At 35.5% G+C, this 27,948-nt stretch overlaps 1 protein-coding gene across 1 annotated transcript; it reads left to right on the plus strand.

Moving 5' to 3' along the window:
• Positions 1 to 19,537: 19,537 nt before the first annotated feature.
• Positions 19,538 to 27,859, plus strand: LOC140242790 (vesicle transport protein SFT2A-like). The gene is made up of 6 exons (XM_072322547.1): positions 19,538 to 19,677; positions 21,058 to 21,144; positions 22,377 to 22,465; positions 24,676 to 24,793; positions 26,307 to 26,365; positions 27,605 to 27,859. Exons 1-6 carry the CDS (start codon positions 19,609 to 19,611, stop codon positions 27,672 to 27,674), a joined length of 492 nt encoding a protein of 163 aa, XP_072178648.1. The 5' UTR covers positions 19,538 to 19,608; the 3' UTR covers positions 27,675 to 27,859.
• The last annotated feature ends 89 nt before the right edge of the window (positions 27,860 to 27,948 follow it).

Raw genomic sequence — 27,948 nt, forward strand, 5'->3', positions numbered from 1 at the left:
GATATTCCGAAGGTTCTTTACGGACCCTATGCCCTATCATTTCGGATTAAAACCTTCGAAATGACGAACCCTATTTCATTTTCGGATGAACGAGCCTTCGGAATAGAGAACCCTATTTCATTTTCGGATTAACGAACCTTCGGAATAACGCCGCAAATGCTCGGATTATTGAACCCTACTTCATTTTTGGATTAATGATTGTCTAGTTATAGGGAATTTGTGTGTTTCGGATTAACGAACCTTCGGAATAACTAACTTTCTGGATAACGAACCTTCGGAATTACGGACCTTCGGAATAACGAACCTTCAGAATGGCAAACCTTCGGAATAACGAACAGAACCCAATAAAATCACGAAACGGCACATGGCCTTCAAATTTATTTCTGGTTAAGGTTATTTCACTAAGAAAATTTATATTTCAATTAGCTCTTCTAGTATAATACTAGCACTGTGCTCTTGGGATTGTTAATCTAATATCCGTGGATAAAAGTATTGTAGAATAGTAATTATGTTGTTCTTTTTTAGATCATGGAGCTTCATGTTTAGATCTTTACTTCTTTTTTCTTCTTTTTCATTACGTATTCTCAATATTCATTTAAACAGAAAGGCAGCCTTTTATATTTTATGATCTTCATGCACTTGCTTGCTTACGAAAATGAACAAATTCCCGACTCATTTTAGTAGGTATGCAGACGTACATTAACATCCAATTAGAATTCACACAAATTCCTCGTACTCCCCTCTTCTCTCCATCACTCCTTCTCTTTCAATCATCATCGTCATCATCATCATCATCCTCTACACTTGTCTTCTTCGAGAAATAATGACATTTTCAAACTCTCTCAAGTCCTGTATTATATTCAATCATTCATTAAAGGAAGAAATACACATTCCTTTTTCAACAAATGACATTTATTTTTATTAGATCATATTCAACATTTAATTCGTGCACAACTGCAAAGAAAAAAGAAATGTAGGAAAAATAATCGTTTGAATATTTACATTCATTACTATAATTATATTGTATTGTTTTCAAGTATCATAAGTTGTACATTTCATTAAACGGATTTCCACATTTCATTTTCAGCCAAATTAAAAGTTCATTACTATGGTATTCCGTAACGACAAATATATAAGCAAAACTGCTGCTAAATAAGAAGCTGTTAAAATGAGATTTGTGTATTATCTCGAGGATGGACAGTAGTTCATTCAATCATAATTTTAAATAACTATATTTCCCGTAATGAAAGAAATCTTAACGTTATTAACATATATGTTTTAATGAACAAGACAATTTCGAGGAACCCATATCACAATGAAATTGAAATATATTACATTGTACCTTTACATAATATTCCTTTACCTTTATAAAATAAAATATTGCTTAGTATTTCTTATATCCATTTCTGACCAAAAAATGAAGGAATAATTTTTTTCTTATCATTAAATTAAATACTAGTCATCTCTACTTTTTCGGAACCGATTATAAAACTCATTGTTCGCTTTCAGCTCTCTGGCCGAAAGAAATGTCATGTTTGTTCATTCCAAATCGGCATAGTATCAATCTCGTTTCTTACTCCAAAATCAGTTACTGGATATTCCATATACACGAATTAATGATAAGTTTTACTTCTTAAACTTTACTGTTGTTTTAGTATGATTTATTTTGATTGCGGGAATAAAGTCTAACCTCTTCAAAGTAAACGTTTCTTTAAACACTACAAAGATATCTTTAAACACTTTACAAAGTTATCTACACAAGTAATGTTCTTTAAAAAGATTTCATACAGATGAATATCTACCTGATATTTTTACTATAGATTTACTCGGAACTAATCAGTTTTGATATCTTTTCGAGTATCACACTTTCCACATTCAGAATCGTTAACGCAATCAAATTTTACATGTTTTTACATTTCTGTGGTTCTTTACGTCACAAATATTTCTGTATATAATTTCTGCACATGTTTCTGTGAATAATATTGACACCATGAAACTAGGTGACTGTGTTTTTTTTTCTGTTACTCTACCTGTTTACAATTACACTGCTAACATATCAGACCTACATTTTCTCATTTTTCCGTTAAAAAATGAAATCCACAACAATATTCAATATAAAAAGGTAATGATGGCCATGCTATAAGTCCTGATGTGGACACAGACTGCAAGAATATGGCTGTGTACTGCAGTACAAGTATCATCCAATTAAACATTATCTGTCAAAGTTTATTAATCATTCTCGAAGCGAAATGAGAGCAAACAGAGAAAATGTAGGCATCCAATTGCTTATAACCCTCTTGCAGTCTCCTAATACCTTTCTAGCTCGCACAACTTGACTTGAAGCTTAGTCCTGATTTAATTTACATCTGCTGTGGGTATCCGAGGTGCTGGGGTAGGCATGATAAAAAAAAAAAAAAAAAAAAAAAAAATTACTGAGAATCGTTAATGGGGTTGGCCTAATGGCGGCCTGGCTAAAGGAGGCAAAATGAATAGTATGATAGGTGAGCTGGTTCAAAAACAAAGTAAAAGAAAATACATTTTATATGGCTTTTGATACTTATAAAGTTTTTGTTGTGAAAAGCACTGTTAAGCCAAAGAGAATGGAAGCATATTACAGTGGAAATTGAGGAAGGCATCATTGTGACAAAGCTGTGTGGAGAGACCCATGGATTGATTGTTATCACGATTAATGCCAGTGAATAAAGTGACAGTGTAAGATACAGTACTTAGGATTAATGTCCCTTAATGTCCCCTTGATTCTTTCACATACAATATTTGGAAAATGTGCGACTCCATCGATAAACACATAGCAGTACGTTCAGTTCATTGTTTCTTCATTTGACATGTTGATTTCATCATTAATTAGTTTGTGGATTGTCAGTCAAACAGATACAGAGATAACAAGCTATTCCAAACTCTGCTGCAAGACTAGTGTTCAAATTAAAAAAAAAAACAACAACAACAACATATTAACACAAATTTAAGTGGTTCTACGAAGCTTCCACTGGCTTCAAGTCAAAATTCATATTCAGTACAAAATGTTGATATTAACTTTTGAATACACACTATTTGAGAGAACTACTTTAAATAGGAGACACACCAGAGAGAAACCTTTGTTCGAAAGGCAGGGACTTATTTGTTATGCTGAATAAAAAAGCAACAACATACATACTTGCTTGTCATGTCTCTACCATATGGAATAATCTACCCCAGAATTTGAAATAATTTACAAATGTTAACAAACCTAAGTCTGCCTTGGGAATGCCTTCATTACAGTCTAAACATGAAACAAGGTATTATTGTTATTTGCAATTGTATGTTTTTGTGTAATCATTTTAATCCTTGAGCACATACGGACATAACACAGAATGTTCTATGTGCTATACATAAGCACTGTTGATTATTGTTATTATTACTTTTATTATCATTTATATTATTATTATTATTGATATTATCATTATTACCATCACTATTATTATTATAATTAGTAGTAGTATCATTATTATTATTATTATTGCTATTATTAAAATGATGCCATATTTTATAATCACACTACCCACCCCCCCCCCCCTTTCTGCACACACACAACCCAAAGTCATTAAATACGACATTACGCAGAATATCGAGATAATGTTCTGCCAGAACCTGACTGCCCATTCATCAGGCACACACATTGTGAAAAGTTCGCTGTCTCGAGCAACTCTGTGATTGTAGTGAAATATTGCTATGATCTCCTTCCATAATGATCCCTGGCTTGGACTTTGGTGCAGATGTTCAGCTCAGCCACCCTAGTCATTTGAAGCTATTCCTGGTTTCTCTTGGTTTTCTCCACTTCGACATATCCAGTAGACAGTTGTCATCAGCTTCTCTCCCTATGCAAAGATGAACAATTGTTTTTTCAAAGACAATGTTACTTCTATATTGCAGAGGGGAATGATGATAATTATTTGAGAAGACAGTCATAACATACTACTTAAACAATTTTCCACATCTGTAAAACTATATTTGATTTGCCTGAGAAAAGTATTATACAATAGTGTTCCTTTCATATCAACACTTTGGTAGTGTTTTGCTCAAAAGTGCTAATGCAATTATGTTGAATTATAAGTTTGAATCAATGTGATAATGTACATAACAAGACTATACTAGGATAACTTCTAATTGTCCAATGACACTGGATATTCTGAGTAATATCTATGACAAAATAAAACCGAATACTACATGAATAGGTGTTGCACTGATTGCCGTTTATATCTTGCTCACCTTTAGCTCAGTGCACAATGTAACCTTTGAGTGCAGTAAGAAGAGGATGCTAAGCCAGACGAAATGGTGAATGAACACATTGTTGACTAGAATCAGGAGCAGAACTGAAGTAAAGAATAAGACAAAGAATAAAGAAAGCAGAACATCACAAGTGAAAATCAGTGACACAGTCAACCCCATGTATTAAGTAAAGTCTCAGATTCTTACAACATTTGACTTCTGAGTGTAGAAAGCAAAAAAAAAAAAAAAACACCCAACATTAATATGAATGAAGCTTTAAATGCATATTGAGACCTTTCATTTTCATCGTCTTTGCCAAGTATTTGTCATACAGTATGTACCATTGACTTTTGCAAAGTTGATGGCATCTCATATCAGCACAGAGAGCTGTTCATTCCCCATCTCCATTGTCCCCCCCCCCAAAAAAAAAAAAAAAAAAAAAAAACCACACACACACACACACAGCAAAAAAACAAAAAACAAAAAAAAAAAAAACTACAGTTATAACAGTAATGAAAGATAAATGACACTGAAGAAATGCATATTGGTACCATATCAAGATCAGATTGAGAGACAGCATTGCCTTTATACCAAAATGCAGCATGACTGCAGGTAATTAGATGTCAAAATGTCGGATTCCATGTTATGTCAGTGCTTCACGTCCACCTAAACTACAAAATACAGTTGTAATTTTTAAAAAAGAGTAAGATACACAATCATTTCATTATGTGAAAAGTCAAATTATTAGTCGTATTCCTGCATCCTGTACTAGCAAACACTGGTTTGTCTAAATCCTTGTCAGATAGTAATGTAACTTACGGTTGTTGTTCAAGCTTGTGATGATGGTAGAAATCTACAGGAATGTGGTTCGGAGTACAATTTTGTAAAGTAGCCCATCATCGAAGAACATCACTCATTTCAGTCCAGTCTGCAAGTTGTTGCGTTGTCCACACGAATGCCTCAATATCTGTTTGGAATGGAAGATGAATGCAAGATGTCAGTCACATGAAACTCCATCACTACTAACAATTCTGTAAGATCATTAATATGAGCCACAAATTTGCAAAACATCACCCTGCCCCCTTCCCCACCTCCTTTTCAGGTCTACATTATAATGGCTTATTAGAATCTGAAGTTTGAGAACATCACTCTGGTCTAATATTATAATTTGCACAGTTCTGAATCCTCATAGCCCCCCCCCCCCCAAAAAAAAAAGAACACACAAAAAAACAACAACCACAACAACTGTGTTTCAAAGAACTATAGATTGTAGAAAATCAAAGCAAGCAAAACCACAAACTAAGGCAAAATTACTTGCCAGGCACATGCTTTTAATGTTTACTTTTAGGCCTATAGCATGATAGAACAATTTGTGAATTCAGGTACTGAGCATTAACGAACCTTATTTTTGCTCTTAACACCTCAATTTAGACAATGAGGTGGGAGGAGGACCTTCCTCAATTACATTTTAGTATAAGTAGCTTTAAATCATTTCTTTTCCATTGAGACTTCAAGGGTAGTCAGCGAAATAACATCACAGTAACCTGCACATGCGGTATTCACGAGCACTATTAATAATTTTACACTGTAATACAGTTAGAGTCTAACTACTAGTATCTCAATTAGATCTAGAAGAACTGTAACGTTAGATACTTCCTGGAAGGTTCAGAGGATCTATAAGAGAGCTAAATTAGCTGGGAAGAAGTAGGCCGTAGCATTACAAACTTGAGCTCGTATTACAGGCAACAATAGAATTGTTCAATATATCACCATTTTAGTGCGTTACAGACCCGATGCAAATGTGAGACGAATTCATTTGATTCTACTAGTTCGAACCGCTTTCCCTATTCTTTACTTACACCGAACAATAGCTGTGGGACTGCAAACGTACAGTACGAAGCTAGGACAGAGCCAAACTAAGTCATTGTGACCTGTTAGAGTACACATTTACACTCTTTTTATATTCTAATTCCTTATTCACAAATCTACATTCAATAAAGTGAAAATTCGAATAATTTAAGTGTCAATACAGAGCTATATGTAACTTTACCGATTTCATCTGTCTCTTTTCCGTTGCTCAGGGCGCAGCCATTTTGGACGAGCGCGTACGAGGACGTTTGACAGATCAGTGATTTTTGATGAAGTCCGGCGTGTACGCACGCGATAGTGCCACTTCGTGAAAATCTAGACGGACCGGTCGGAGTTTTCACGAAGTGGCACAGTCGTTATTATTACGTAATTACTCGAGATTGAGGGTCAAAAATTTGTCAGGTTGTAGAACTCGGTATATACTATCATAATATGCAAAAATCTCAAAATCGAAAATTTACCCGATTTTGGCCGGTTGTGCCGGTTCGTGGATTCAGCGACGATATTATATAATCATGCATAATAATGATTATACATACATGCATATCTACATTATGCATATATCTCTTTCCCTTTGGTTTCTTGTTCCAGTGTTTTTCATAATTATTTTCATCATCATCTTTACCATTACTGTTATCAATTTCATCTTTATTGTTGTTGTTATTATTATTATTTCATATACACTTTGATACACTTGATACTTGCATTGTTGGTTGACTCTTATTTATTTGATTTTGTTGCCTTTTCATGGTGCACCAGGTTATAGGGTTCGCTGCTTTGCTCAGCCACCTCCCCCCCCCCCCCTTGCTGCATACATTTCACTCTTTTCCTCTGATCTTTATCTCTCTGCTGTTCCTCATCTTGTTTGATGTCGCGGCCTCCCTATTCATCCTTAATCCTTCACAGGTTGCCCCCATGGTCCTCGGGATCATTATTGACCCTCCTCTGCATTTGTCTGTTCACCCTCCTTTAATCCCCCTCCCTTTACCTGTTGGGCTCCTTGCCCGTGATCTCCCACCCTCCCCTTATAATTTTGTTTTGTTTTGTTCTGTGTCCCTAGCCCTCCCTTGACTGTTCTTGTTGTGTGAAGTCCTTATATGATTCCTGTTCCTGCCTGTTTGTCATTGTTTGTCATTTTGCCTCTGACGAAGATTTTGCTAGGATCGAAATCTCAGGCCCCTTTTGACTCCACTTCATTTCTATTATAATCTGTTGTTTTGATACATGTTTGACCCATGGAAACAAGGGAATATAGGGCCTAATAAGAAGACTATTTTAGGGCCATTCACAACTATGACTACTTTGTATTTTTATCTGGAAAGTATAATTACAGCAAAGGAAACGTCATTTCATAAACTATTACATTGTTATCTGAATTTAGAGCAGAAAAACACGAAAATCCGACAGACATGGTTGTTGCTTTAAGGTTGCCAACCAGCGATATCAAACATAGTACCTAAATTGTTTGTCCGAATGTTTGCAATAAGATTTAACTACTATAGGAAAAGTACTTAAATTTGGTCGAAATTAAGTTGTGTGTAGTTTTTCACATGGAAATACGATGGGGGCCTAAATTTAAAATATGCCCCCTTGGGCTCTATAATTAGTAGTCACTTGTGATATTATTTGGCATGCAATTCTAAGAGGAATTCAAAATTTATTTTAATGAAAATAGGTTTTGAAATAGTTGAGATACAATGTATCTATATAAAAAAAAAAAAAAAACAGAATGGAACAAAGCGATCCTAATAAAAGTGGGTTCCACCTTTTATTATGGGATCGGTTTGTTTTGGCTTTCTTAGCCATTTCAAAACCAATTTTCATCAAGGAAATAAATAATTATGAATTTCTCTCAGAATCTTATGCTCCCTATTATTTCAGAAGAGAGATCTCAATATTTCACAAAAAAAGTTAGAAACCTGAAGTCCCATTTCAGATAAACTACATAATCATCCGTTTATTATGGTTTGCAACGTTCAATTTCTCAACAATGTTTTCTATGTTAATTACAAAAATATGTATATCATTTCCTATACTGTTCAGTATTTTACTTTGTAAATTACTTTTGAGAGATTTTTTCAGTCGGTAGGAATGGGACCAACTTTTTGACAATAGTTTTATTTTGTAGAAGCAGTGGAGGATCCAGTTGGGGCGCCCTGGGCGCCCCCTTTATTTTTGTTAAAAGAAAAGAAATAAAAAGAAATATGATGGAGAGGGGCGTGCGCCCCTTTAATTTTTGTAAAGGCGTCACCTTTTTTATGGAATACTAATACCTGGATGCGCCTGCCCCTGAGAAGGATGTGAATCTCAGGACCTATTATAGCGTACTACTGTCTCTGTAGGCAAGAGTTGATGACAATTTCACTTTCTACCTTGCTGGATGACACAGCCAGGATCGCGGCCCGAGTATTATTCAGTGTATAAACCGTATATATTATAACATAATCAATAAAATTATTAAAACAAAAAACAAAAACACGTATACATATATAAACCGTATACATTTCCGCTGTGTTTTTTTCCCCTAAACATTCGATATCTTTTTGTAGATACAGGTCCCATATAATATACTACACTGTATAGCACCGTACACTACGAGATTGACTAAATTATTTGTAATTACTTATTCAAAATACGCAAAGCTACATTTTTTAGCAATCGGTAGGTCCCTATGTATTATTGTTTGGGATAAACTTTGTCTTTCTCCAACAAAATGTAATCGTCATACATGGTCATCGAGTTGATTTTCAACGAGACTTAGGCCTATAGTTACAACAGAATGTGAAGTTTAGTCATAATGGTTGTTATGCGTTTTCTTCGCTTCGAGATCGAACCCTCTGAGCTTTGCTCTTTTTCGTCCAACATCACAATGTGACCTAACTGAAAAGTCCTCGCCCTCTACTTCGGTTTGATTCATCATCAGAGCATGAACTGGACACGTATCTTGTCGACGTCAGTTTTTATAGTTGCTGTTTGTTTATTTCACTTTTCATCTGAGAAGATGGCTGAATAGTCCATTATTCAGCTGCACTAGCTTGTCTTTCATGCATGGGATTCAGTACGTTGGATGTGAAGCGGGAATACTTCACAGGGTTAAGCGGGCGCCCTGATGATTTTATCAATGAAATGGGATCTTTTACGCGCACGAGTTATGACTATCCCCGCCCGATGATGACTCTCTCACACACGGGACCTCCAATATGATGTCATGTCATATCCGAGAGACTATAGGGTATAGGTGACATTCCTACTTACGGTACTTAATTCCATGCACCAGCATGCACTACCGACCTCTTCACCGACATCAGGGTAATTCCATAAAAGAACAGTACCACTGCATGGTTAAATGTTCTTTTTTTTATCATGTCATAATTGCTCACAAAGCTAGTACAAGCCCTATTGTAATTTTACTCTTGAGTATACTCGTATTCAGGTGAGTATCCATTTTGAACTTATTATAAGGCAAACACATTTGCTGCTACAAAGTACCGGAGCACATTTTCACAAAAGATAATATTCAAAATCATGTTGCTTTTTGGCATGTGACGGTTTTAATGTGATATCGGTTGCTTATTGGTGCTATTCTTGGTTCAAAAATGACTGAAGACAAGCAAAATCTGAATACTATAAACAAAAGTCATGCATCCAAATGGATTTCCTTTTTTTTTGGGGGGGGGGGGGACGTTGGTGCTAAATTGAATACCCCCCCCCAAAAAAAAAAAAATAATAAAATAAAATAAAATCAAGAAAATAACGATGAAAGAGCTGCATTATCCAAATTCAGGTTCAGCACCCTCGAAATACAGTACACACCGACGGTATAAAACAATTGGCTCGATAAATCTTTGAAATAGAATCCTGTACGTGCAATCGGTACAGGTCGTTATTCCGAAGGTTCGTTGATCCGAAAATGAAATAAGGTTCGTTATTCCGAAGATTCGATAATCCGAAGTGAAACAAAGTTCGTTACTCCAAAGGTTCGTTACGGATCCCATTACATTTTCGGATCAACGAACCTTCGGAAAACGAACCTATTTCATAAGTTCGGATTAACGAACCTTCGGAACGAACCCTTTTTCATTTCGGATTAACGAATCTCTGGGTATAGGGAATTTGTGTGTTTCAGATTATAACGAACCTTCGCGAATATAGTTGAGCCACGTAGTTCATGTGCAAATGATAAAAAAGCCATTCCGTGCGTTTTTCAAGCCCAAATGGCGGCACTTCGTCATTGAACGAGGTAGCCTATGGCAGTGCCGTATATTAAGAGAGTCTGGCCAACTCATAAATTGGACGCCATGTCGTTACCCAGCGTACAGTGCGCTTAAGGTTTTAGCGTGTGCGCTTGGGGTTAGCGTTACGCGCAGGCGTCCCAAAGGCGCAAGGCACTGTATTGCTTGACTTTTTTTTATTATAGAGAGAGAGAGAGGGAGAGACACAGAGAGAGAAAGGGTGTAGATTGGGGGAAGGACACTCTTTCATTCCATCCATGTTGAACAAAGCCAACAATCGTCAATCATTTTACACATGTGAATAGACCATTGCAGACACAAGCACCCAGGTATAGGGAAGCTGTCTAAAGGACATAATTCTTGAATATAAATATATATTTTTTTTTTTTTGCTGTAAAAATAAAAGAAGAATTCACAGTATGCCGTGTCATACACTTTCACTAGACTGTATGCTATAAATGGAATCGAAATTGGGTTAGAAATGGCGAAGGAGTAGCATTTTGTAGCCAATGTACAATATAGGTCAAAAATCAAGGTCAAAGGTCAAAGAAGACAAAGGTCAAAATTCTGTGTAGAAGTTTTGAAGCCCTCACCTAGTGCTATCACATAAAGCAAACGGAATCGAAATCGGGTTAGAAATGGCGAAGGAGTAGCATTCTGTAGCAAAATGCACAATATAGGTCAAAAATCAAGGTCAAAGGTCAAAGAAGTCAAAGGTCAAAATTCTGTGTAGAAGTTTTGAAGCCCTCAACTAGTGCCATCATATAAAGCAAACGGAATTGAAATCGGGTTAAAAATGGCGAAGGAGTAGCATTTCGTAATAAAATGTACAATATAGGTCAAAAATCAAGGTCAAAGGTCAAAGAAGTCAAAGGTCAAAATTCTGTGTAGAAGTCTAGAAGCCCTCACCTAGTGCCATCACATAAAGCAAACGGAATCGAAATTGGGTTAGAAATGGCGAAGGAGTAGCATTTTGTAGCAAAATGTACAATATAGGTCAAAAAATCAAGGTCAAAGGTCAAAGAAGCCAAAGGTCAAAATTCTGTGTAGAAGTTTTGAAGCCCTCACCTAGTGCCATCACATAAAGCAAACGGAATCGAAATCGGGTTAGAAATGGCGAAGGAGTAGCATTTTGTAGCAAAATGTACAATATAGGTCAAAGGTCAAGGTCAAAGGTCACGACTGAAATTCTGTGTAGAAGTTTCAAAGCTCCCATGTAGTGCTATCATATAAAGCAAACAGAATCAAAATTGGCTCATAAATGACAGAGAAGTAGCAAATTGAAGATTTTGATCACACACGGACGCACACACGGACACACGGACGGACGGACGGACGGACACACGGACGGACACACGGACACACACACGTACGGAGCCCGTTTCATAGTCCCCTGCTCGAACTCGTTCGGCGGGGACAAAAAAAAAATGGCATGTTTGTCATAAGATATAATACGTCCAGTGTTTACTTTCCTTGAACTAAGTGTGAATGGATGACTTTTATTGTTTAAGAGAGCAAGTATTAGGGAATTTGAGCATTTTTTACTCGTCAGTTGACCTATCTATACTTCATGGCAATACCTTGAGTGGTTATTTTAAAAATATGTGGAAAATCTTGTCATTTGACTATTTTCACTTGACCTCTGACCATCATGGCCAAAATCTTTCCCTATAAATATACGCGTAACTGTGTAGTAATGATGGCATGCGAATACCGTGTTTGGTTTTAAGTTTTTGCATTGGGTAATCTCTAAGGTACGGAGGAACTGGGTAATAATATCCTAACAATAGATACTAGAATTTTAACATTTTACCTGACATTGATCCTTGACCTTTGGCTCCCTCCCATGACCCCACCCCTACCCCCCAATAAATGAATAAATAAATACTAGTAAATAAATCACAAGAGAATCATAGTCGCCGCAGTAAGTTTTGTCTGGAAATACATGTACTCACCTTCAAAAATTGCATGTAGATATGTGGGAAATAGTAATATTGTTTTAAGAATTTAACCATTATGTACATGATTTTGACCTTTCACTTTCACACAAAAGTTTATAAGCTAAAGACAAAACTTCGTCCACTCACACATATGCATCTTATGTCAAACAGTTTCATTACAAACGGTGTCCAAAAAATGATTACGGAATGAAGGACAGACAGAAGGACGGACGGACGACCAAAACAGATGCCTCAGGCTACACTTCGTACGTTATGGCGCTGGCATACAAATGTAAATCAAAACTTGGATAGTCTGAAAGACACCGTGAGGAATCCAAAGAAAACATATCATACAGTTTTCCCGTCGCACACTGATTTCTCACCTTTTTTTTTTCCTTCGTTTTGGATCTGTCGGAAAGCGGTGCATCATTACACATGAGTCAGGTGGTTCAAGCAACGCCATGCTGGGCAGGAATTTAGGCATGACAAATCTTCAGTTTTTCGCAGAAACATATCAAAATAACTTTAAAATGATATATTATATACCTTCTACTTCAATAAAGTAGACAACGGCAATGACAATTCATTATCCCCACTGCACCGTGACTGATATTGGGGATTTCCCAAAGGCAAACAAAATTAGCGCGTAGCTGCGCGTAATGAACAATGGGCACTGCGTATGAGCTTTGCTCGCGCCCGCGTGATTGACTTTGGTAACAACATGGCGCCTGTAGATCACGGGACCAGCTTTTGACCAATCACAGGCTTCAAAACACATAAGCCAAAAACCGAGTTGGCCAGACTCTCTTAATATACGGCACTGGCCTATGGAATATCCACAAGTGGGGCTACAATGAAAGGAATATATCCACAACAGGCGCGCCGGAAGCAGTTTTGGATTGGGGGGGGGGGGGGGGGGGGCAAATATTGGAGGGGGCTCACGATAGACGATAGACCATGTTACACAATGTACACATACACACACACACACACATATGTATATGTATATATATATATATATATATATATATATATATTCATATATATATATACATATATATATATATATATATATATATGAAGAGTTTGTTTGCAAAAAACGATAAGTCCATTTTTGAAGATTTTGAAGTACGGTTCATGTCAAAAAGTACAAAATAAGACCTTTGTAAAAATGATATATTGGTCATTACATATACAGAAACATTTTTGAAGTTATGGTCAAAAGAAGCAAACATTTTCTTATTATTCTCTATATTTTTCCTGACCTTTAATCGCAAATATCTCCATTTGGCAAATATGGACTTATCGATTTTTGCAAACAAACTCTTCATAGACTGCGAGAAGGGGTCTCGACCATTTACAGCACCAGTGTAGCTCCTTCATTATTTATATTCAGTGCGAAAAGAAGAGCAATCGTGGACGAGCTATATAGGGTCAACGTATAAATTATTAAACACACTATATGTTTGTTTATCAAATGAAGGAAATAACACTTTTGAGGGTAATTTAAATGTAATAAATTTTGGTGAGAGAGCGCAGCGAGAGAGCCGAACATTTTTGTATTTCAGCTTACAAAACATGGAATTTTTGTCATTTTTTTGCTTATTAAATCTTACAATTCTAATGAAGATTAGTGACAGCCCTGTAGATAACGATTTATACCAACAAACTGAAGACTTGAAAAAAATACTCTAGATTAGTACGCGCGAGTAAACCGAAAAATTGTATATTTCCGCGTCATCATCACGTTTTGTTCTTATCTTTCCTTTCTGTTTTTTTTTTTTATTTTGGCGAGCAAGCGGATTTTTTTTTTGTGTTTCAGCTCACAAAACATGGAATTCTTGTCATTTTTTTTGCTTATTAAATCTTTCAATTCTAATCAAGATATAGTGACGGCCTTATAGATAACGATTTATACCAACAAACTGAGGACTTGAAAAAATATTCTAAATTAGTCAATGGCGTATATCTAGGGAAAACGGCGCCCGGGGCAAGCGCGAAAATTGCGCCCCTAATTTCTGAAAAACTGTTCAACCCCAACCCCATCCCGGTAGGGACTTTAAAAAAGTCGACATGATATGCTTTTTCAAGTACATAAAAGGGGTCTTTTGAGGGTGATTTAAATGTAATAAATTTTATTATTAAATCTCATTAAATCTTACAATTCTGATCAAGCTACAATTATAGTGACGGCCATATAGATAACGATTTATACCAATAAACTGTGAGGACTTGAAAGGATACTCTAAATTAGTACGCGCGAATGAGCCGAAATTTGTATATTTCCGCGTCATCATCAAGTTTTGTTCTTATCTTTTTAGTCAAGTTAGTGATAAATGTTGGCGAGCGAGCGCAGCGAAACAATAAATCATGAACAAAGATGAAAAAAACAAACACGAAGACGACCAGTCTTTGTGACGGACACCTGTCAGTAAAACAAAATAACATTTTTGTGGTGTATTACATATTCCTGTTTTAAGCTGTTTAAAGAGAAGAAAAATGTTGACAAGAAGGATAAGTTGTAACAACGAAATAAGTATTGACAAAATATATCAACAATGAAGAGTTTAAAAAATAAATATAAAGTACACTACTGCACAATATACGTCAATGTTCAAGTCAACTTGACAGGATGGTGTTATTTCACAAGTCACCACACAAAACTTTAGAGTTAGCTTTCGTTTCGTATGACAGTAAGTCAGTAAAATACTATAATTCAGTACCTACGAAAGAAATACAGTGAAATATTAACGTTTGTCTATAACATTTTATCAACAACATTTGGACATTTATACAACATTTGGACATTTGTATTCCAAAACGTAGAGAAAAATCAGCTAATTACAAAAAAAAAATACCCAGGCTCCCATGGATTTCAAAATCACTCCTGCGTTCAATAAATAGAAAGAATAATTTATATTACAGATTTAAAATGAAACGTACTGAGCAATCAAAGTTGAAATACACTAGCTACAAAAATACTTTGACGAAAATTATACGAATAGAAAAGAAAAAATATTATACTAATCAGTTACAATTTTACAGGCATGATATGCAAAATACATGGAAAGTTTTAAAGCAAGCCATGAATATATCAAATGTTAAGTCAAATATTACAAAAATTAGATTTGATGGTGAAATTGTTGAAGATTCTCAACAAATTTGTGATATTTTGAATAACCATTTTTCTTCAATTGGGGAAAGCCTGGCAAGTAATATTCCTCCCTCCACAAAACATTTTTCCGAATTTTTGGGTCCCCCAAATTCTAGTTCAATATTTTTTAATCCAACATACACTCAGGAGATAATTAATATTGTCTCTGATTTCAGATCCAAAAAAAGTGCTGGACACGATGACATCAGCAATTTTCTTTTAAAGGGGGTAATATCGTCAATTGCGGATCCCTTAGCTCATATATTTAATCTATCCCTTTTTAATGGCACCTTCCCCGAAAGTATGAAAATAGCAAAAGTCATCCCCTTGTTTAAAAAAGGTGACAAATTAGATGTAAATAATTACCGACCAATTTCTTTGTTAAGTGCATTGTCAAAAATTCTTGAAAAAATTATTTATAAAAGAACTATTAATTTCTTTAAATTTAATAATATATTTACGAATTCTCAGTTTGGATTTAGGGAGAAACATAGCACCACACATGCATTATTGAGTTTTATAGAAAAAGTGGCACATGCTATCGATAAATCTTCTCATTTGATAGGTTTGTTCCTGGACTTCTCCAAGGCCTTCGACACCATCAATCATGATATTTTACTTAACAAATTACACCATTATGGAGTGCGTGGGAAGGCCTTGGAGTGGTTCAGGAGCTACCTCATGAACAGGAAACAATATGTTTCTTTAAATGGTTGTAATTCACAAATATTAAATATTAAATGTGGGGTGCCACAGGGAAGTTTATTAGGTCCACTGTTGTTTACTGTTTACATAAATGATTTTTGTAGATCATCAGATGTTCTTTCTTTTATTCTTTTTGCAGACGACTCAAATCTATTTTTTTCACACAATAATCTTTTTACCCTTGTTAATACAATAAATTTAGAATTACAAAATGTTGCCCAGTGGATAAAAGCAAATAAGCTATCTCTTAATCTTCAAAAAACTAAATATATGCTCTTTAGTAATTCTACTGAGGCATTACCTGTTGATATTGTTTTAGATGGTACTCCACTCGAAAATGTTTCCCATATAAAATTTCTTGGAGTAACAGTTGACAATAAGCTGTCCTGGAAATTTCATATTGACAGTATATGTAAAATTATTTCACGTAATATTGGTATAATTAATAAGCTTAAGTTTTGTTTTCCTTTGTCGTCCCTGCTCGTATTATATTCATCCTTAATATTGCCATATTTAAGTTACGGTATTCTCGCGTGGGGAAATACATATAAAACATTCTTAGATAAATTACTTTTATTGCAAAAGAAATCACTCCGTGTTATATGTCATACTGGATTTTTGTCCCATACTGACCCACTATTTTATGAGCATAAAATATTGAAAATTAATGATTTGTATTTGTTTAATCTAGGACAATTTATGTATAATTATAATAAAAATAATCTCCCAAATATATTTGAAACAATGTTTCAAAGAAATCAATCCATTCATAATTATCCAACACGGCGATCAAATGATTTCCATTTGCCATTTCTGAGAACTTTGTTGGCTCAAAACACATTTATTTACGACGGGCCAAAGTACTGGAATTCACTTCCCAGTAACATTACTACAGCTCAATCTCTGAATTCCTTTAAGAATAAATTAAAATCATTTTTATTGAAACTTTATAACATCCAACAGAGTTAGTTTCCCTGTATCATCTTAGTCAAGTCATCATTCTTTTTTACATAAGTCCTTCTATTAAACTATGTCCCTGTCTGTGTTCTAAATATAACGATGTGTTTTTTTTTTCTCCTGCATTCTTACCAACATAACTACGTATAAAAAATGTTTTGCATTACATTCAATCCAGCTTGTATTTTATCACTTATTTTACATTATGAAATCCAGATTGCTTGCGTCCACGATGGCACATGCTGTAGTTCCCTCTTTTTTCTCCTTTTTTTTTCCTCTTTTTTTCCTCTTTTGTTTTCCTTTCCTTTTCTCTCTTTTTCCTCTTCCCAATCATTTTGATGTCAGTTGACATCGGTTCGTTTATTGTGTTTTATATTGATGTTTTGTGTATTTTTCTGAGGGTCCCATATCGTACAAGCTTTGCTTCTTAGTGGGACCCTCCACTTCCATCCTCATCCTTAGTTGACTTGTATTATACGCTTTATGTATTTAACAAAGATGTAATCACATCTACTTTTCATTTTCATAATTTTCTTATGTACCTTTTCAAATTTTGTTCTGTATCACAAATATCCCGTGTATATGCAATGTAAATAAATTTCTTTGTTCATTTTGATGGAGGTGAAAATAAAGTTGAAATTGAAATTGAAATTGAAATCAAATACACTAAATATTATGTTAACAACAAATGTATTACTGTAGTGTAACTCACACCAATCTTGCTGCTTTTTCTTGCAAGGTCGAGTAACATTGAACATGACAAAACTTGATATTCTCTACATGACTTGTAGCCGAGGTTCATGTCGATTTTTCCTGATTACAATAAATTCAATTGAATTCAGTGGACACCCACGGGATCCCTGTCTGCAACATCTGACAAATAGACTCGTAGTTTCATCATGAATGTCTGACTTATATTAATTTTGAAGCTTCTGTTTCATAGGTTAAGGTACAGTTATCCTGCCTTCCTTCCTTTCTTACTTTCTTTGTAATGTTCGTTCTTTTTTATTATTTTTTTCTTTCGTTCTTTCATTGAAATTCATCCATTATTTCTTTCTTTTTTTCTTTCTTTCTTTCTATCTTTTCTTTCTCTCTTTTTTTCGTTCTCATCTGCTTTCATTCACTCATTCTCTCTTTTTTTTGGGGGGGGGGGGGCTGCGTTTTGACCCTACCTTTTGCGTAAAGGGAGGAGGCACCCCATTTGTTTTGTGTTTTTATATTAAAGCTGGAGAATGACGACTGACGAGTGTAGTGATATGGATTTTAGAAAGGGGGGGGGGGGGTGGTGGTGGCGCAAATTTTTGTACTCTCCCAGCCTCTGGATTTACCCCAAGTCGAAACTCGCCGAAAAAAACAGATGAGCGGGCATGGGGGGGGGGGGGGGGTTAAAACTATTTTCCGGGGGCCCTTCCTACGTCAGGTGTCACATTTGTAACAACTAGCGGTGGAAGCGGGACGTATGGAAGATTTTTTTTTTTTTCTCAAGGGGGGGGGGGGGGGGGGCACACGTATAAAAATTACAAAACAAAGAACATTTTTTAAAAAGTTGCTTCAAAAGGAGGGTTGGCATGGGCCAGTTGCGCCCGCCTCTAAATCCGCCAGTGCTTAAAGCTAACATTTTGATATTTACACGATTTTCCATAGCCAAAGGCCTCTAAAAACTGCAACGGTTACCTTTATGCGGTTGAGATAATCTGCTCACACGCAACGAAAAATTGAATGTCTAAACATTTATGAGCGTTAGAATTACTAGTCTTAGCTAATAAATTTCCCTTATTTGTATATTATTCATTATATTATATTTCTATTTCATTTTTTCATTACAGATGTATTATTATTATTTACATTATTATTATTATTATTTTTTTTTTTTAAGACGGCACAGATTGGGGCATGGCGCGTGTTAAACCTATGGGTATTAAAAACGTTGGGTTAGGGTTTTTGGTTAGGGTTAGGGTTAGGGTTAGGGTTAGGGTTAGGGTTGGGGTTGGGGTTAGGGTTAGGTTTAGGGATAGGGTCCCCAATAGATTTTTAGGGTCCCCAATCTGCGCCGTCTAAAAAAAAAAAAAAAAACCCGCCCCCAACCTCCAACCCCCCCCCCCCCCCACTTCCGGCGCCTATGATCCACAGGTCATGTGGGCCTACAATGAAACTCTTTCTATGCTTTCACCACTGTGACATGCACCTTCCACTTTTTTTTTTTCTTCAAGGAACAAAATTATTGAGATGAATTTTCAACCCAAACGATAGTCGATCGGAGTTGTGTTTAAAGGGCCTTTTTAAAACGTCAGGGCGTGACCCGAGAGCAGTCTCTGTGTGAGAACTATTACTCGCTGTTAGAAACATAATTTGGGCTTATTGCTTGCTGAATTTGATTGGCTACCGATGGCTATATTATTATTGGATATTACGCCATACAGCGTCTTGTGACTGCTGACTTTCCGCCGTTATCGTCAGAAAACCCCCGTCATACTGCAAAACAGAGATAATGGATAAGCTCAAAAAAGTCTTGAGAGGTGAAGAAGAAGAACAAGATGAACAAAGTATTATAACAGAGGTAAGTTTGTTGTGCTGAGGAATGTTCGAATGAGAAGAGTTCGAATTTGTGCTCTACCAATTATATCACTGTCCCACACATATATATTGACGTCTAGTTTGGTGGATTGCGTACATGTAGTTCTCAGAATGATGGTTTGTGTGTGTAGGACAGCTGCAGCTAGCTGTGAACTAGAATAGTGGGTGTGTCTGTTAAGTTCTGAATCTAGCTAGTAGAGACTATAGTCTAGCCGAATGTTCACTTTGCCCTTTCTACATGACTAAAGTGACACATTGTTTATTTGTTGTTGTTGTTGTTGTTTTTGTTTTTTGCATTTAAGTTTTGATGTACTAGGACCCCAAGGCTATTAAATAAATTTATATGTTTTGTTTGTTTGTTTGTTTGTTTTTTTTTAATTTTGGGTGGCTTGATTTACCATGATAGGCGTATGATACATTTGTGTGATTAACTGTTTCAGCTTGACTGAACAGTTTGTGTGTGAAAATTGTTATATTGTAGACTTCATACCTAGAACTCTACCGGTACACATTCTATGACTATAAATACTGACATTTATAGTAGACAAGCATTAATTTTCATATCCATGTTCGTAATATACGCATCTCGAATTCTTTAAAAAAAAATTGCACCAAAATCACGCTATATGATAACTTTACAGTCAGTCACATGAATTTTGAACCAAATCAGTTGTTAGGAAGCATTGATATCGACATCACCCTTTCATGTCATTGCTCAAAACAACTCGCTCTTAAATGGAATTGCTACAACAACCGTAGTATGCATTTGTATGTTGCATTTGCAATAAGAAACTGAAGCTGACCTTTTTATATTATGCAACATATCTTTCAAGTAAAGATATCTGGAAGCTCAAATATTCCCAATCACAGACAGGTTTCATTTAGAATTATGGATTCTGAAGTGACAGGTATGTCTACATTTTTACTTTATTATTTTCTGAGGGGCACAGCCCCGAAGAAAATAAACATGTACAGTAACTGAACCACTCAACAAAATAACCAAACTTTGCTCACTGATAGATCTTTGTGCAGTCACTTGTTTTTGCCAGGTCAGAACACTGTTGTTCAAATGTGACCTTCATGGCTTTTTATCAAAACTGCTCTGAATTTAATTTCTTACATTCAAAGATTTTGTGATGCTGCTTGCGTTTCTTATTTATTTCAAATGTTCAGTGAATATTCTTTATCTATTTACAAGTAGTTCTTTTAATGTGAGTTTAATTCCATTTCAGTTCAGCCTGCTATACAGTCTTTGAGATCTACTCTATGTCAAGTCTTCGAATAATATTTGTAAAGTCAGTTGTGCTATTATCAACACTTCATTTTTCTTTCTCTCTCTCTCTCTCTCTGTCTCTGCATGCAGGTTTACAATGCCTCCACACTAAGCTGGTCAACACGTATCAAGGGCTTCATTGCCTGCTTCGTCATTGGATGTTCTTTATCCATTCTGGTATGATGTTTGCCCCTTTCTGACTTCACACTGTTTTTCCTTTTTTTTTTTAATGTTTTGAATGATAAAGAAAAGTATAGAAATAAAAGTCAGCAGGTCACCAAATGACCCAAATCATTTAATCTGTGACCCTTCATTTCACGTTATACAAAAACTTTACAAATGTCAAAGAAGTTCCACTCTATGATATGAACTACAGTACATGTACATACTGTGTACTTTGTAGGATTAAAAAAAAAAAAAAATCAGTTTAACATGCGTGATTGACTTACACACTTCCCATTTCCACCTAGGTGTGAATGTCAACTATCCATTCTGTTTATGTGCTATTCAGTTGTTTTTTTTTCTCCTTTTTTGCAGGAAAAAATAGAGAGAAAAGAGCAGGGCTCGACACTAATGGTGGCCCGGTGGCCCAGGGCCACCAAAAATGAAAGTCGAGCCACCAAATTTAAAAAAAGGGCAAATTTGGTGGCCCGCCTTGGGCCACCAAAATTTTTTGAAAAGTATGTCAATAAATTCGTAACTTTTTGCGCCGGAAATTAGCAGTAAAATTGTTTAAAGGATGGATGAAAAGGACTGAATGAGTGCCTGAGAGTGAGTGTTGCGAGTTTCTTGAAGTCTGTTTATGAGTAGATATGTCCGAATTCCAATTCTTACTATGAAAAAACTTAAATATTTGACTCATTAAAAAAACAGGACTTTTAATGTTTTTTATTGTTTTTTTTTCGGACTACCAAATTTTTCTCTCTGGCCACCAAAACTTTGAAATTGAGGATTTTGGTTGCCCCATCGGGCCACCAAACAAAATAGTTAGTGTGGAGCCCTGGAAAAGAGATAAATGAAAGCATAATCCTTAATACATAATGGTGATGTACATGTACACATATAAAGAAAGTTGAAATTCCTGAAGTGTACTGTGGGATATTTCTGTGATAGAAAAAATGATTGGGAAAATACACTGTATAATCCCCTTTTCATGGACAGTTAATTCTGGATTTCTTTGCTGATAAGCACAGTGAAGATCAAAGGAGGATTAACCAAGAGAATGCTCTTGTTGTTTGAGTTTGACATTGATACTTGTCAAAGAGTCCAGTGAAATTCAAAATGTTGAAAATATGAGGACTTTTGGTGTGGAAGTCAGTGGCAAGGGATTAGCTTCATTATGCTAGCCTAACTATATCGGTGTTTGTTGATCTTGCCTAATATTACCTTTGACCCTATCCTTACTACAGGGATCACTGCTTCTGTTCATCCCGACATCGTCAGGCTTAAAACTCTTTGCATTGCTCTACTCACTGGGTACCGTCACAGCACTTTGTGGGTGAGTGAAAGTCGTACTGTATGCCACCATGTCATTTCATATTTTCCTTTTGCTGCATGCTCGTGTCATTTAGTATGGCACTACAGAGGAACCTCGTTGTTAAAGAGGTGATAAGTAATTTAACAAGATGATTGTGCAAGTCTCAACTCTTTACATTTCTTTGTTTTTGTACTCTGTACGGGAAACCTCATGAAACAAGGTATGTTATCAGCGTTGTTAGGTCCTTGTTATGAGGTGCCCCTGTATCTATTGCCCTCATCCTAGCTATTTAAGAGTATTAAGAAATACACATGATAAGAATTTAATCTGGTCTGATAGGCCATCAAATACTTAAAATTGTTTTTCCCTTTATTTCTTGATTTAGAAAAACACTGATTTCATGCTCAGACTATGTAATCCTGAAATGTCTCATGACATGTAGAATTTTTATCTTTTTTTTTTCACCTTTCACAAAATCACTGTCATTAAAGGGAACCAAAATCCAAATAGCAATGTGGATTGAGTGAAAGCAGCAATATTAGTAGAACACATTAGTGAAAGTTTGAGGAAAATTGGACAATCGATGCAAAAGTTATGATTTTTTAAAGTTTTAGTGTTGGAACCGCTGGATGAGGAGACTACTAGAGGTTATGACGTATGAGTGGACAACCAAATAAAGAAAATATAAAGGGAATTCCACAGAAATTCATTTTTCATGAAAATTACACATTCCATCAACTTGATACTGACATATGTTAAAGGCATAATTTACCATTTGCAGATTAAACAAAAATCCAGCATTACTGCTTTAAAATAGTGAGTTAGGGATAGAAACAACCACTGTAAAAAATTGAATCAGTAAAATCAATGTTAAAGGGAACACAAACCCAAAGAGCAATGTGGATTGAGTAAAAGCAGTAACATTAGTAGAACACATCAGTGAAAGTTTGAGGAAAATCGGACAATCGATGCAAAAGTTATGAATTTTTAAAGTTTTGGTGTTGGAACCGCTGGATGAGGAGACTACTAGAGGTTATGACGTATGAGAGGACCACAATATAAAGAAAATATAAAAGGAATTCCACAAAAATTCACTTTTCTAGCAAAATGAAAGAGTTCTTGACTAACCGCTTTCAGAAAGCAGGGGGAATAAGTGCTACCCCTAACATATGTCAGTATCAAGCTTACGGAATGTGTAATTTTCATGAAAAATGAATTTTTATTGAATTCCCTTTTTATTTTCTTTATATTGTAGTCCACTCATACGTCATAACCTCTAGTAGTCTCCTTACCCAGCAGTTGCAACACCAAAACTTTAAAAATTCATAACTTTTGCATCGATTGCCCGATTTTCCTCAAACTTTCACTGATGTGTTCTACTAATATTACTGCTTTCACTCAATCCACATTGCTCTTTGGGTTTACTTTCCCTTTAAGTACTGTTAGATATACAAAATGTGAACAATGATTACAATAAGAATGTTTCCAGAATAAACCGTCTACAGTTACGGTTTATTGAGAAAAATATAGATATCTCCTTATATTTTAGGCTTTATCACAAAAATTGTATATGATAGGATGTTTTGTGGTACAACAGACCTACACATATGCATTAAATGTCATATCTTGAAAACTTTTTAAATCGCTGTTCCCAAAGGTAAACAGTGCCTTTAAGGGTAGCAATTATTCCCCCTGCTTTCTAAAAGCGGTTAGTCAAGTGCTCATTCATAATGCCAGAAAAGTGAATTTTTGTGGAATTTTCTTTATATTTTCTTTATATTGTTGTCCACTCATACGTCATAACCTCTAGTAGTCTCCTCATCCAGCGGTTCCAACACCAAAACTTTAAAAATTCATAACTTTTGCGGCGATTGTTCAATTTTCCTCAAACTTTCACTGATGTGTTCTACTAATATTGCTGCTTTCACTCAATCCACATTGCTCTTTGGGTTTTGCTTCCCTTTAAGTCTTTCTATGCCAATGAGTGAAATGTGCACAAAATTAATTTCCCACATGAAGCTATGTTAGTTAATGAACTTATGCTAACCAGTGAACACCTCAATGCCATGCCCATCCAGTCAATGCATTCAAATGCTGATTTTGGTGTCAGCAAACTAATGTTCACCTTACTCAGCACATTAAGAATTTGAAGACTGTTTCACACCATGAAGGATACTTATTAACATGACTTGACCAATATGATTTGACTATCCCTTCCTCTCTGACCGCAGCACCCTGTTCCTGGTTGGCCCAGTCAACCAGCTGAAGAACATGTTCAAGGAGAAGAGGATCATCGCCACCATCATCATGATTGTCATGATAGCACTGACTCTCATGGCTGCTCTCTGGGTGAGATATCGGGAGGGAGGGGGAGGGGAGGTTGGCAGGCTGCATCCCATCACCGTGGTTACTGCATCAACTTGTTCAAAATGATGGGAAAGTTGATGATAATGCCATTAACCCATTGAGGACGGACTGATTTTGCTACAGCACGCATTTCCCATAGACACCTGCCCAAGTATACTCGGGACTCGTCCTCAACGGGTTAATATTGGTAATCATCATTTCCATCATCACCATTAATATTAGGATTATTGACAGTGTATTAATTTATTCATACTTACACAAATATATCTACTCATCAATATGTTCGACCTTTACTTGTAATTAATTGTTTAATGTCGTTGATGTTGCCATTTTTAAGCATTTTGGAGCATAAAACCACAGTTTCAGTATCCCTACTTATTATCATTCTGCTGAAGTTGTACGAACATGACAAAATAACAAATCAAACACATGAGTATACAAATATACACTGACTCTACACTTTCTGCAAGAGTAGTATGTGATTACTGTAAGTACACTAGATCATTATTAGATTCATAATTCCTATAAACACTTTAGGTAGATATTACAATAATTCTATATCATGGAGTTTATGTAATGTAATAACCCTGTATGGAATGACATGTGAAATGTCTGTATGCCTGTTTTGAAGTACAAAAAGTTTATGTCAACACAACATATTTACCATTAATTAAAGGACAAGTTCACCTTCATAGACATGTGGGTTGAGTGAATGCAGTAATATTAGTAGAACACATCAGTGAGAGTTTGAGCAGTATCGGACAATCCGTTAAAAAGTTATGAATTTTTGAAGTTTCTGCTCAGTCACGGCTGGATGAAAAGACTACTATCGCTTGTGATGTCACACGAGTACAACGATATAAAGAAAGAATAAAGAAAATTTAACATATTTCCATTTTTCTCGCATAACAAAAGAACACTCAACTTCTCTCTTTCAGAAGGCAGGGGGAATAATATTACCCTTAACATACGTCAGTAGCAAGTCGAAGAACTGTGCACTTCATTTAAAAAGTAAAGTTTTGTTAAATTCTCTTTTTATTTTCCTTATACAGTTGTATGCATGTGATATCATACACTGTAGTAGTCTTCTCTTCCAGCAGTGACTGCGCAGATACTTAAAATATTCGTAACTTTTGAACTGATTGTCCAATTTTCCCCAAACTTTCACTGATGTGTTCTACTAATATTGCTGCATTCTCTCAATCCTTATGTATACGAAGGTGGACTTGTCCTTTAAGTATTTGTTATGTTTAGTAGAAAGTCTTCTATGCCTAAAGCAAATTCAACACCAGTGTTTTCTGCATGAATAATTAATTTGCTTTTGTGCATATATTTCTGTGTCTGTTATTGTCTTTTGAGAAGCTAGATAATTATATGGGTGTTGGAATACTACATACATGTATATAAACCGTAGGATAAATTTTGCTACATGTACATGTATTTTAGCCATTTAAATCTACTTCAATTTTATATTTCTTGTTTGTTTGTTTTTCAGTGGCAAATCACAATTCTGGCTCTCCTGTTCTGTGTCTTACAATTCTTGGCATCACTATGGTGTGTACAAAGCTCTGTCAAAGATCCAGCATGCAGCTGTGTATCCAACAATTCTGGCAATTATATTATGATGGCAATATACTTGCAGTGAACTATATGTATCAAATCTTACTTACATGTTGTAGATGCATATTGTTTGATATGTGGGGGCGCTGTGGCATAGTGGATAAGACTCCCGACTCCCGATTGGAGGACCTGACCGAGTTCGAGTCCTGCCCAGTGCTTACGTCCTACACTCCTTGGACAAGTTGTTTTTACCCGCTATGTCCCTCTCGACCCAGGTGTATAAATGGGTACCTGGCAATGCTAGGGTAATGATAATAGTAGGGCCCTCTGGTAGAGCAGTGGCAACACCGAAGAGGCTACCCTGGATAAATAAGACCTCATTATTATTATTATTATTATTATTATTATTATTATCATTATTATTATTATTTTTATTTTTAAGGCTTTGAGTTCATTGTATGAAGATTTCTGAGATGGCATTGTTTCCTTGATTGCAATGGTGTAACAATATCACTTACAATCGTATATGGACCAATGGTATCTTACTGATAATAATAATAATAATAATAATAATAATAATAATAATAATGATAATAATAATAATAATAATAATAATAATAATAATAATAATAATAATTATTATTATTGTTATTATTATTATTATTATTATTATTATTATTATTATTATTATTATTATTATTATTATTATTATTTTTAAGGCTTTGAGTTCATTGTATGAAGATTTCTGAGATGGCATTGTTTCCTTGATTGCAATGGTGTATGTTTCCTTGATTGCAATGGTGTAACAATATCACTTACAATTGTATATGGACCAATGGTATCTTACTGATAATTAATATCTCTGGGGCAGTCCTAAGGAGTCATCTTTTATCATGTTTAGGCACAATTTAGAATACAACCATAGTTAATAGATGTTTTGATATCTGTTTTGTATAATGTTCATAATCTCTCTATCTCTGTTGTTTTTTAGTTCATAAACATATCAAAATGCCTTCTGGTTAAGAAAATTATTTATACTAAAAGTTTAAGATGCAGCTGTCAGGTGCGTGGGAAAGTATTTTTTTTTTTTTTTTTTTTTGGTCTATTTGACAGATATTCTCTACCGAATGACACAAAGGACTACTGTATGTTCTCAATGATGATGAGAGGATTGAAAGAGGAAGAGTGTGCTCATTTTTCATTTTTATTTTTCTGTTCTTCTGCATCATGTAGGTACTCCATATCCTACATTCCATACGCCAGGGACGGCGTCAAGAAGTGCTGCGAGAGTTGTATGTCGTAGATACCTGAGGGACGGCAAAAGCTGGACATAATGCTGCTACGAGTCAGTCACAATCGACTGCACGTCTTCTCTGAGGGCTTGATGGCTAAAGGTTAATGAGTAGCCTTGAGAGCATGGTAATTGTCTGGTTGATACATTTTATATCTGCATATTATGACACCCCACCTTTATCTCTCTCCCTTACATTCTATCCCCCCCCCCCCCATGGCAAAACTCCAAATTACCTGGAGTTAGAGTTCTTCTGTAAGCATTGTAATGGAAATCTGTGGACATC

Source organism: Diadema setosum, chromosome 19 (genome assembly GCF_964275005.1).
Source record: "Diadema setosum chromosome 19, eeDiaSeto1, whole genome shotgun sequence".
Classification (NCBI taxonomy): Eukaryota; Metazoa; Echinodermata; class Echinoidea; order Diadematoida; family Diadematidae; genus Diadema; species Diadema setosum.